Raw genomic sequence first — 12824 nt, forward strand, 5'->3', positions numbered from 1 at the left:
ACAGCAGTCCCGGCTCCGCACTGTCCGTGCCAGGCTTCTGCAGTGTCGTGCTCTGGGGCATTTTGGGGAATCAGAGTTGTGGTTTCTAATTGCTCCTTTCATTAACACTCAATGACGATATCGTTTTTCTGGGAGTTTTGTCTTCCTGTGAACTTTAATCCTTGGGTCTGGGGTAGTTGTTTCTAGTGTCTTTGTAATGACAACTGAGAGACCTCACTTTCCTTCTGGGCTCTGGGTGAAAAGTAAATATCGTGAGACCTTTCTGCCTGCGCCTCCTTTACACGTTAAATGAGCACTGAGCAGCTGAAAGGGAACCCGGGGCTGTACCTAAGGCAGTCTGGGGGTGCAGGGAATGCCACGGGGGCGAGGTTCTTCCTTCTGAGATCCGTTGTTCAGGACACGGCCTTGGCTTCCTGACCAGGCAGCCCTCTGAGTCGTCCGCCTCTGGAGGCTGGCCACGCGGGCGGAATCCCAGAGCGGTGGGCAGTGGCCTGGTGACAGCCGCTAGGGGCCTTTGCCCACAGACACAGCCATGGGGCCCCCAGGCAGGATTCTCTGAATCCGTACGGATCAACAAGTTCTTCTGGCAGAGGCACCTTCCTCGGTGTGCGACCCTGTTCTGGGAAGAGCAGGTAGTGCAGCTCTGAGTACTGCCTCCTGGAAGAAAACTAATGATGACAAGGGACATGGTTCAGCCCCACCTCATTTACTCTTCTTTCCCAGTGGTGTCATTCGGTTTTCCTTTTAAAAGAGAAGAAAACATCACTGTTTTGAAATATATTAGCAAAATATATTAGCCGGGTTTTGGGAAGGTAATTTTGTTTTCCACAGACAGCTCTCAGCAGTGGCACTCAGTGTGCAGGGACGCCACGGGTGGGTGCTGAGCTGGGTGTACCCACTCCTGGCGGCCACGCCCCTGCACGCCCTGCTGCATGACGCAGAGTCTGGGAAACGGCAGAGGAGCAGAGTCACCCGCGGGAGGTGCGAGCTGCTGCGTGGGGTCCAGACACTGGCTCCTCTGGGTGGTCCGCGGCCGCCTCCCTCTCCCTCCCTCCTGCGCGGGTTTTGGGCTTAGCTGCACCCACCTCTCTGCCATTCTGTCCCTGTGGTCCCAGCTGGAAAGGAACCCCCTCCCCTTCGCGGCAGGGCTTGTGGGCAGGGCCGTGGGTTCCCTGCTGCGCGTGTGGGCACAGGTCTGACCAGCCCGCCAGGCTCCGTAGGGGCCCTGCTCTCAGGTCCCTTCCACTGCAGCAGGGCCGGGAGGCCGGCCATGCCGTCTGCGGAGGCTCCCACGTGGGCCAGCGGGGCCGCAGGGAGGTGTCTGCCGCGGTCCCCGGGAGCGGCCACAAGCTGTTTCAGTCGTGCTGTGTCTCACACACGTGGTCCATGACAGGGAGCTCGCTCGTCGGTGAAGCGTTCTCGACGGAGAGTCCCGGGGCCTCTTGGGTGACAGATTGCTGGCTCCCCCCCAGCCCGTCCCTCCACCCGGGGACAGGGAGGGGGCAGGCCCGCCCCGCCCCGCCCAGCAGCGAGGGGGACACGGGGGGCCCCCTGGAAGGTGCCGTGGACGAGGGCGGCTCTGTGCAGGTGGCCGGGGTGGAGGGTGTGGGCAGCCAGGCTGACCCCACTCAGGTCCTTCCATGGTGGCAAGTGCGCGTGGCCAGAGCCCTGGAGAGCGGGGGCAGGCGGGGGTGGGGAGACAGGCAGAGCGAGGGGCAGGTGCAGGGAGACAGAGGGAGAGCGAGGGGTAGGCAGAGAGGGGGACAGAGACAGACTGAAAGGGAGAGAGGGATAGGCAGAGAGGGGGCAGAGACAGCGAGAGAGAGAGAGGGATGGGCAGAGAGGGGGACAGAGACAGACTGAAAGGGAGAGCGAGGGGTAGGCAGAGAGGGGGACAGAGACAGACAGCAAGAGAGAGAGGGGGGGGATGGGCAGAGGGGGGACAGAGACAGACTGAGAGGGAGAGCGAGGGGTAGGCAGAGAGGGGGACAGAGACAGCAAGAGAGAGAGAGAGAGAGAGGGATGGGCAGAGAGGGGGACAGAGACAGACAGCGAGAGAGAGGGATGGGCAGAGAGGGGGATAGAGACGGCGAGAGAGAGGGATGGGCAGAGAGGGGGACAGAGACAGACAGCGAGAGAGAGAGCGAGGGGGCAGACACGGGGATGGAGGAGCCGTGGGGCGGGAGGAGGCAGCACAGACCACCCCCCGGGGGCTTTTGCTGGTTGAGGTTTGAGGAAAACCGGTGTCCGGCGTGTCGGCGTAATTGAGCCTTTCCCGCAGCCCTGGTCCGCGCTGGCCGGCTCGTTCTTTCTCAGCTTTTCCAGGGCGATAAGTGACAGCGGGATTTGATTGCTGGTGAGCTTGAGCCCTTGTCCCCCATTTATTTTGAACCACTTTTTGGTGAATCTCTTGGTCTTTTTGCTCACCTTCTTAGGGGCTGCTTACCGTAGCCTTAGTAACTTACCACGGCCATCTCTGTGCTGCGAACACTGCACAGAGGTTTCCTCATTCATCTTTTGCATTTTAATTTTGTTTACAGTATTTATTAGGAAGGTAACTTTTTATGTTGTCAATTATGTCATTTCTGAAAATACGTGATATCATTTACACACGATGAAACGCACGGGCCTTGAGTGTCTGTCCGCCGCGCTTCGACAGTCCTGAGCATCTGAGCAAATGCCGTCTCTGTCAGGCAGTCCACACCCTACACAGCTCCCTCCTGCCTCATCTTCCTGCCTCACCCAAGAAGCTGCCATCTTCTGATTTTTATCACCACGTCTTAGGATTTCCTGTTCCAGAACTTCGTGTGAATAGACCCTTTGCATGTTGACTCTTCTCTGGCCCGTATCCCACAGCCCTGTCGACGCCGGACCCGCTCGCTTCGCTTGTCTTGCAGCCCATGCGTGTTTTTTCCCGTATGTGCGGTTTATTCTTTTTCATTGCCGGGTGGGATTCTCACGTACAGACACACACTTCTGCCGCTGGGTTCACGTCTGAGGGACGTCTGGGGTGTGTCAGTCTGGGCTGCCGTGCGCACAGCTGCCACGCACAGTCCCGTGCAGGGCTTTGCGCAGATGTGTTTCCATGTCTCTTGGGTCAGTCGTGGCCGTGGGGTTGCTGGGTCTCGCGTGGGTGTGTGTTTAGCCTCGTAAGGATGGGCCAGACAATTTCCCGAAGCTGCCGCACCATTCCGTATGCTTTTGCGTCATTCTCCAAAAGGCATTCCCAACGTATGAGATTGCGCAAATCTTCAGGCGTATTTTCTTCTAGCGATTCGGTCATTTTTATTTTCATTTTTGGCATTTAGCGTGGAGTGGTTAGGAGACATCCCCGAGCAGCCCTGCTTCCTGGACAGACTGAACGAGGGGACCTCCTTGGAGATGCGGGCCGTGCACAGGGCGCGAGGTCCCCACGGCCACAGCGGCGCGGGGACGGGCTGGCCCTCTGCCGACCTTCTCGCGTGTGTGTCTGTCTCGTCGTCTTGCTTCGGGGCGAGGCTCTGACCGTCTCTGTCTCCTCCCTCCCTGCCCGCAGCAACAGCAGGAGCTGCTGGCCGTGAAGCACCAGCAGGAGCTGCTGGAGCATCAGCGGAAGCTGGAGAGACACCGCCAAGAGCAGGAGCTGGCGAAGCAGCAGCGGGAGCAGAAGCTGCAGCAGCTCAAGCACAAGGAGAAAGGCAAAGAGAGTGAGTGCGTGGCGGAGCCGGCGGGTTGGCGGCGTGGGCGCCCTCGCCAGGCGGCTCTCCCCGCGGCCCAGGCCCCAGAAGCGGAGCTGGGGCAGGAGCCGCCTGGCTGGTGTCCCTCCCGGGGCTGTGCTTCTGGGCGCCCCAGCCTCAGGGCTGGTCCGCAGCTCTGTCTTCACTTGGGAGCTGCAGGGGGCATGCAGCCCCACTTTGGGTTTGACTTAAGCATTTGCAGGAGTGTTTGCAGACTCCTCGTGGGCTGAAAAGATACTAAGAACCAGAAAGCACCCCAGAAGCATAGTGAGCCTCACCTGTGTTCAGCCTTAACTTCTTCAAAGCTGTTTTGTTTTGAGGGCGTCAGTGAGCACCCAACACCAGGTGGCAGCTGCTAGGACGCCCCTGGGCTGAGAGGAGACGCGATGACCCACCTCTCAGGTGGCACATTTGCCCTTTGACCCCAGTTTTTTCTTTCCATTGCGGCCGTGCTTGTGCAAAGACCAGCCTGGTCTGTTATCCTCCAGGAGACACCCAACTGGATCTTAGCCAGGGAACTCCTCTGGGTGCCGTTCCCCCTTTGAAAATTAGGCGGAATTCCCCATGTCGGCGCCGGGCAGAGCGCCTGGGGCTCGCACGAAAGGATGGACGCGGTTCGGCATTCCACCCGCAGGGTGCCGTGTCCCTCCCAGGCTGTGGCTGAACAAACACTCCCTCGTGTGTATTTGGGCCCCTTTGTTTTGGTAGTTTGTCGTTTGCAGCGATACCCCCAGGACCTAAGGGGGGCGAGTGAACCCACTCTCACATCCCCAGGCTCTGGTCCTTTCTGCCCAAGACCTCAGAGCTCAGGTGAACGCACTGGCGCCCTGTTAATCCCGCGTGTCAGTAAGTCACGACGTGCATTTCTCTCCTGGGTCGGGATTTGATGTCGTGACTGTATGGTGATTTACTCTGCCTGTGCCCATGAGTAAAACTAGAACTTTAGGCACTTGACCAGTACATATTTATTTATTTTTGGCTGTGTTGGGTCTTCGTTTCTGCGCGAGGGCTTTCTCCAGTTGCGGCGAGCGGGGGCCACTCTTCATCGCGGTGCGCGGGCCTCTCACTGTCGCGGCCTCTACCATCGCGGAGCACGGGCTCCAGACGCGCAGGCTCAGTAGTTGTGGCGCACGGGCTTAGTTGCTCCGTGGCGTGTGGGATCTTCCCAGACCAGGGCTCGAACCCGTGTCCCCTGCATTGGTAGGCAGATTCCTAACCGCTGTGCCACCAGCGAAGCCCCCTACCAGTACATATTAACCTCAAAAAACCTCAAAAATTCTTTATCCTCAACTACTGAAAATGGTTAGCCCTGCAGTCAAATCCCGCTAGCCTTCTAAGTCTGATTCTCTGGGAATTCCTCCTCCATTGCCGGACCCCCAGGTTGGGAAGCCTGACGTGGGGCTCAGGACCTTCTCTCCCGTGGGTGGACTTCTGTGGTATAAGTGTTCTCCAGTTTGTAACTCACCCACCCAGCGGTTATGGGATTTGATTTTGCTGTGATTGCGCCCCTCCTACCGTCTCACTGCACCTTCTCCTTTGTCTTCGGATGTGGGGCATCCTTTCTGGTGAGTTCCAGTGTCTTCCTGTCGTTGATTGTTCAGCCGTTAGTTGTGACGCCAGTGCTCTCGCAAGAGGTAGTGAGCGCACATCCTTCTACTCCACCCTCTTGAACCCAGTATTTGTACGTCCTTAGTTGTTTTTATACATAAAATTAACAGCTTTGCCAACAGTTACCACAGCTTTTCACTCTTGAAATAAATACACTTTAAATGTATTTTCACTTTAACTGTCTGATAGAGTTTCAATTTAGAAAGCAGGTCAAGAGAGTTTTTATTCCACGTGAAATCTGATTTTTCTATTAGTATTTGAAAGTAATTACTAAATCTGAATGGTGCATCTCGTTGGATCACAACAATTTGGTGAGATGGTGATGGACAGGCTCAGTGATGGCCCACAGTCGAGATTCCAGAAACGAGGACGGAAAGGCCTCGGGAGAAGCGGAATTGCACGTTTGGGTTGGCTGCTTGCACCTTGGTCTGTGGGCCACGTTGCGGCCCCGCAGCGGGCTGATGTGCCAGGTGGGGTCCATCACACTCACGGCTCTCACTCCCTGGCCTGCTGGCTCCCGTGGCATCCGCCTGCCACCTGCCCAGCTGGTCCACACAGCCAAGCTGGTCTCACCACCACTTGCTTTGCGCTGAGGGTGCGGCCAGGGCGCTGACCACACCTGAGCCTGTAGCGCACGGTGTCAGGAACCAGCCCCCCAGTCGTGACGCACTGATCTGGAGCAGAGGACAGGTGCCTGTGCTCTCATTTCTAAAACTCCTGGGACGACTCTAAGGTGCAATGGAGGCTGAGAACCAGGGTCAGGGTCCATGTCCTCTCTCCGGGTTAGGGGCCTGAGCGTCTTGGCGGCTCAGTGGTCTCCCTCCGTGGCTTCCATAGAAGCTGCCCCGTGGACGACAGCACCCCGGTCCTCACAGGTGCCCTCGGGAGGGACTCTGCTGCGGGCAGGATGGTGCGTGGGTCCAGAGCTAAGGCGCACCTGCTGAGCCCCGCGCACCTGGCCCTGACGTGGCCCCGCTCCCTGCCCGACCCCTGTTCCTTGCCCTCCCCTCAGGGTGCCTCGTCCACGTGCTTTTCTTTGGAGCGAGGGAATGCTTGTTTACAGAGGATGGAGGGTTTAGATTGCTAGGATCGGCGAGTTGCTGTGCGCCCGGCGTGCCGGCAAACCCCAGTTCACCAGCTTGGTCTACAGTAACTCCTCCTAGTTGGCCAGAAAGTTCCAATAAAAATAACGTCTTCAGCCTCACAAAATATGAAAAGATTTGACTTCAGAAAACACGTTTAAAGTAAAAAACGACTTCTGCTGCCTGCTGAGCAGGCCCTTGACGGGGCGAAGGAATGTTCTCTGCTCCCCTCCAAGCTGGTCCCAGTGGCAGCCCTGGCGGTTTTCAGCTTGTGGGTTTGGGTGGTCGGGTTTTATTATTAATAACGGACTGTGTACAGTTGGGTCCTTGGCATGCTTGCGTCAGCTGTGCAGCCCTCAGAGTGTGGCCTTGAGAGAAGGCAGGCCTGGCAGGCCGCGCGCTGGACGCCGCTTGGGCTTCTGAGCGCGTGGGGCCTCACCGATGAACGAGAGTCTTGTTTGTGCAGCTTACGGAGCGTGGGGCGGGGAGCGCGTGCGTGGCGTTCAGCATCTCCACTTTGTAAGCGTTTGAAAAGGCAGTGCAGAGCTTCCGTTGTTTAGTTTCTTGGTTTTTTTTAAAAATGAATTTCTTTTTGAATATTTAATCAAAAGTTTTGTTACACTTAACATTTACTGTACTTTTAAGTAATCCTGCAGCTTTCTTGTACTTTTTTTTTTTTTTTTTTTGCGGTACGCGGGCCTCTCACTGTTGTGGCCTCTCCCGTTGCGGAGCACAGGCTCCGGACGCGCAGGCTCAGCGGCCATGGCTCACGGGCCCAGCCGCTCCGCGGCATGTGGGATCTTCCCGGACCGGGGCACGAACCCACGTCCCCCGCATCGGCAGGCAGACTCTCAGCCACTGCGCCACCGGGGAAGCCCCTTCTTGTACTTATTGATACCAATGAATGCTGTTGATTTGGTAGAACAGTGACTTCTTAGAGTTTATGGCAATTTTCATCTTGTTCAGCACGAACACTCATCTTCAATCAGTTTTATTTAAATTAACCGTGTTTAAGACTCCATGATACACTGTCTTTAAATCATATCGAAAGGAAAAATCCAACGGAAGACAAGTCTTCGCCCTCTGGGCAGTTTGGAACTAATACAGCTACGTGTTTTTCACTGTTAGTTACAGGTACAGCCTGTTGGGGAAGAAGGTGCCACTGCTTGAGGGAAGTCGTTCACTTTATCTAAAAAATGTCTCAAAAGGGTGGAGATAAAAGATGGAACACCGGACCCCAAGAGAAGTTCTTTGCCCCGTTTGCTGGGGAAGTCGCGCGTTCCTCAGAGGCGCAAACCTGGGAGATGTGTCCCTACTCGGGTCTGGTGTCACATGCTGCAGGGCCTCCGGGGCCGCTGAGCCCCGGGTCTCTGTCCCCAGCAGGTGGGCCCCGCCCAGATCCCCCTTCCCTTCCTGGGCTCCCTCCAGGGCTCGTCCTCTGATCGCTCCCCGGGGCTTTTATTTACCTCCAGCCCCGCTGGCTGGTTCAGTGCTGGCACACAGTACGTTCTCTGTAAAGCCTGTCAAATGAATAAATGATCATCGACAGGAATTGATTTTTTTAAGTAAAGATGGAAACATTTGGTATTTATTCATCTACTGAAGGTGTTTTGTTGATGCTGGAAGTTTCACTTAAAGTGAAGAAGTCTTTTGAGAGGCGGGTATGTAACTAGAATGACGAGGATGAAAATCAGCGTCTTCCGTTGGGAATTCTCTCCCTGTCAAGGAAGCTTCTGGGTCATTTTATGGGGAAGGAAGTCAGGGTGTGGGGACGTGGGTGTGTTTTCTTCTGACTCCATAAGAGCCTGGCAAGGTGCACTCACCCACCCTAGAGCTGGCTGAGGGCCGCGTGTGTCCGTGACCGCCCGGGGACCCCTCAGGCACACCTCCTCCTGTGAGGGCCCTGCAGGCGGCCCAGGGGACAAGGGTACTGTCCACCTCCCAGCCCAGCAGGTGCCTTGGAGTGCCTCCTCAGCCCCCGCCAGGGATGGGCCAGCGTCCCCCCGGACAGGGCAGCTGCCCTTGCCCGTCTCTGCACTTATCGAGCACGTGCCCTCCCTGCTGGAACTGGGCGTCTGTCCTTGTCCCTTCTTGGAGCTCAGGAGCCCATGGTGTGAGCCTGGGGTGTGGCCAAAGCAGGGAGAGTGAGCTCTTCCTCAGCGTGGCTCGCTCTGCAGGGCAGGGTGCCTTCACGTCAAGGGGGCTTTCTGAGCAGGTCGGGCCAGCTGACCCCCAGCCTGCCGGCTCCTGCCCCCCGAGAACCCTGCTTTGCATCATTTACTCCTTCCGGTCCTTTCAGAAGGACCTGAGGGTCAGCTCCTCAGACGGGCCCTCTGGGTCGTGTTGACCTCGTTGACCTTGCCCCGTCCCCGCACTGCCAGCGCACTGGAGCCAGACACCAAGCCCCTCATCTGGCTCCCGCTTCTTTCCTGGCGGGGTTGAACCTACCTTGCCCACTCCCTGCTGTAAAGGGCCCCCTGTGCGCCCCGTTCCCTGCCTCCCGCACCACCCCCTCCATTCCCTGGTTGGGGGGCACTTTGTGTTGTGACACGGTCCACACTTTGCGTATTTTGTCAGGTGTCCGCCTGGGGCCGAGAGGCCGTCAGGAATGCCGGGGGCTGCGTGTCAGGCACGTTATACACAGATTTCAGAGTTTCCACGAGTGTGATTTTTCAGACGAGACAGACAGGCTGAAAGTGTTCAGGACGGTCCAAGTCCAGCCCTGGCTGCATTTGGAGGGAACCCAGGGGCCTTGCTCAGAAGCGGAGGTGCGAGTTTATACCTCCAGTCACTTCCCACCGCCTGCTCTGGTCACCACTCCCGTGGCCCTTCGTGCTGGGTGTCGCTGGGTCTGGGCTGCTCTGCCTACTGGCTGGTGCACCCACACGCAAACGTCACATAGCACATGGAGCTCGGGCAAGCCTCCCTGCTCAAGAGATGATGAGTTGTCTCCTTGGACGCCGAGAAGGCCTGAGACAACAGCCCGTGTGTCCCGACGGACCCTTCCAGATGCGCTCTGGACTCAGTTTAGGGCACTTCGTGGTGCTTCCCTGGCTGGTCTAGTTCAGGTCCCTCTGCAGCGTGGAGGACCCTGTTCCCGAGGGGTTTGTTCTGCCTGACCCTGAAGTCCATCATGAAACGGCCACAGTGGGATGCTGCCTTTAACGCAGACCTATTTATAGACAGAGATTCAACTTGCGAATGCTAACAGTTATGTTTGGAATTGGATAAAGGTGACGAGAAAGATATTTCTCTAATGATGTTAACAATTTATGAGCAATTTCTCAAAATACCTGTAGAGTCTTATACACCAAAATTCATGTCATACATCAGAGTGAAATGTGAAAGAAAAATAATAGAAAACCACTAAATGAATGAAAATCCAACACCAGAAAAACAAGGATAAAATAAAACTGATTGTTTCCCAAACCAGTGAAAAGATCCAATTCAAAGCTTCCAGGAAATGGAAAAAAATCACAATGGATAAACTAGAATAGACGCCATAAAAACAAGCACTGGAACATCTGAATTAGGAAAAACTTAAGTCTTTTCCTTCCAGTGCTGGGAAAACGCAGCTCTCTCGTCTCGTGTTTCTCCTTCAGCCTTACGTAGACACCACGCTCCTACAGAGCCCTTCACTCCTGACACCTCTGGTCACCAGACGTGTAGGATTTCCCCATAACAGGCAATTCTCTGCAACACCGGGTGGTGTCCTACAGTTTCACTCAATTCTGACACTATCTCCCCAGAGCAAGCATCAGATCTCGCAGGTTCAGGACTCAGTCCCATAGGAAGGTGAACAGCCAGATAAAGAGATACCGAGGGTGAGGTCTGGGAGGGTCCCAAACACAGGAGACTCTGTCTCCGTGGGGTCGGGGTCCCCCTCCCAGTGCAGATGTGCTCACCAACCCGGAAGCTCTCTGAACTGCGTACAGTTGGGGTTTTGTGGAGGCTTCCTCACGTGGGTGTGATCCATTACTAACTCCGCTTACAGCCCCTCTCCCCACTCTGGAGCGTGAGGGTGGAGCTGAGAATGCCAAGCTTCTCGTCAAGGCTTGGTGTTCCTGGTGACCATCCCCCACCCAGGAGCCCCATGAGAACAAGAGCTGCTTCTCATGCTCTGATCCCTTAGGGAATTGCAAGCGTTTTAGGAGCTTTGTGCCTGGACCAGGGCAGAGACCACTGTTTTCTGTTATCTCACAGCTTCAGAATATAATCCACATTTTAAAGGGAAGTGAGAGACCAGGACAGACCTTGCATGTGCAAGCAGAGCGCAGAGCCGAGAGCCGGGACGCTGGCGAGACCGAGCATCCGAACAACCTCGCCTGGCGCTGTCCACCCTCAGCGCACCCCCCCGGGCCACGTGGCGCTTGTAGCATTCGTGTGAGGCTTAAATGCACCACGCCAGCGTGTGGCGGCTGCCAGTAGATGTATCACTGAAGAAAAGCCACACGCACTGAAGGCTGCACATCCAAAGTGGACACACAGACCCACAGCAGCACCACACACGCGACAGGAAGACTCTGGAAGGAAAGCGAGCCAAGGACGTAACGGTGCATCACTGGAGAGGAGAACCAGTGTATGTCCCCGGGGCCGTCAGGGCCTGGCAGAGGGAACCAGGCGGTCTTCTCATTTGCAGCAAGTAGTGCTCCCGAGTACCGATAGACAAGGGTCAGGTGGTACTCCCAAATATTATCAGAGATAGAGACGTGGGTCAGGTGGTACTCCTGAGTGCTACTAGATAGAGACACAGGGTGAAGGTAGTACTCCTGAGTATTGATAGACAAGGGTCAGGTGGTACTCCCAAATATTATCAGAGATAGAGACGTGGGTCAGGTGGTACTCCTGAGTGCTACTAGATAGAGACACAGGGTGAAGGTAGTACTCCTGAGTATTGATAGACAAGGGTCAGGTGGTACTCCCAAATATTATCAGAGATAGAGACATGGGTCAGGTGGTACTCCTGAGTGCTGACAGAGACACAGGGTGAAGGTAGTACTCCTGAGTATTGATAGACAAGGGTCAGGTGGTACTCCCAAATACTATTAGAGATAGAGACGTGGGTCAGGTGGTACTCCTGAGTACTGACAGAGACACAGGGTACCTGGTCTATGGCCAGTGGGGTTGCACTTGGTGGTCATGTATAGAGGCATTTTGGAAAACAACTTAGAAGCTGCTTCAGGGGCTGTTAATCTCGTTTTGTTGGATGCAGGCATTTTGCTCATCTCTTCAGAGGACAGAATCCTAAGCGTGGGGGATGATATTTACTTATAAATGTTGACACGATGTGGTTTCTAACAAGAACAACAAAAGGAAATGTCTAAAAGTGTCTCCCGGTTGGGAAAGGGTTTTGGAAACTCTGCATCGCTCACCTCGTGAAGCGTTTTCCCGCCATTACAAATGCTGTTTGAATTCTGTGTGACAACAGGGAAAACACTCACCGCCGTCTCTAATGGAAGGATGGGTCCGAAGTGCCCTGGAGTCTGATTGCAGCTCTGAAGAAAACACGTGAGGTGCCGGCAGACCTTGAGTCAGCGTGGTGGGCTTGGACTTTAGTTGTGTGTGTCTGTTTCTCAAATTGGCCAGTTTTCTCTAACGGGGCTGTGAACGACCGCTACGACCACCAGAAAAAAAACACAGAACCCAAGATTTCAGCTTTAATCCGACCTGGTGAAATGCGCTTTGTCTCAGTAGGTGGCTGTAGGCTGGAAAGAGCAGGAACATCCCCTGACAGGGCTGGAAAGGGCCCCAGCTGCCCTGCCCCTGCCCTCTGCCCAGGTCCCGGGAGGCACGCCTCATCCCTGTCACACGGGTCGCAGGCACCTTTTCTCTGAGGCTCTGTTCCTTCTTGCTGCAGCGAGAAAGAAACCACCCAGCTGCTCTGCCTGATTCAGGACCTCCTTCTATGTAAGAGGATTAGAACTCCCTTCAGCAGTGGGTCCGTGTTAGGTTACAATAGGATTTTGTGCTGCATTTTAAATAGGGTGCAATTACGTAAAATACTCCTGGGAAGAAGCTCTCTTCCTTCAAGCCCTCCCGTCCGTCTCTTTTCCTTGAGATGCTCTCTGGCGTCGGCAGCGTCCTGAATGGGAATCCCACCCTCTCCATCCCTGTCCTGCCTTTCCTGGCATGTGGTTCAGGGTCCCCTGGGGCAGAGCCGCGAATCACCCGCCTCTGCTTTCTCCCGCGCCAGGTGCTGTGGCCAGCACAGAAGTGAAGATGAAGCTGCAGGAGTTTGTCCTCAATAAGAAGAAGGCGCTGGCCCACCGGAACCTGAACCACTGCATGTCCAGTGACCCTCGCTACTGGTATGGGTAAGTGGAGGGGCCGGGTCTCCCCTGCGCCCGGGTGCACGGGGTCTGGGGGTAGACCGGAGTGGGGCTCAGTTCTTCACCCTGGAGGGCGTGGAATTAGAAAC

At 55.7% G+C, this 12824-nt stretch overlaps 1 protein-coding gene across 6 annotated transcripts in view; it reads left to right on the forward strand.

Annotated features, from left to right (window-relative positions):
- HDAC4 (histone deacetylase 4) overlaps positions 1-12824 on the forward strand; it is a 287196-nt gene that overhangs the window by 186100 nt on the left and 88272 nt on the right. For 5 of the 6 annotated variants that reach the window (XR_012332891.1, XM_033859438.2, XM_033859440.2 and 2 more), the window contains 2 exons: positions 3536-3686; positions 12600-12720. Coding sequence is in view for 5 of the 6 variants with exons in the window: in XM_033859438.2 (XP_033715329.1) it covers positions 3536-3686; positions 12600-12720 (272 nt within the window). In the remaining variant the exon portion in view is untranslated. The remainder of the gene's footprint in view (positions 1-3535; positions 3687-12599; positions 12721-12824) is intronic. The other variant, XM_073807026.1, reaches the window with a different exon arrangement.

Source organism: Tursiops truncatus, chromosome 7, assembly GCF_011762595.2.
Source record: "Tursiops truncatus isolate mTurTru1 chromosome 7, mTurTru1.mat.Y, whole genome shotgun sequence".
Taxonomy (NCBI): Eukaryota; Metazoa; Chordata; class Mammalia; order Artiodactyla; family Delphinidae; genus Tursiops; species Tursiops truncatus.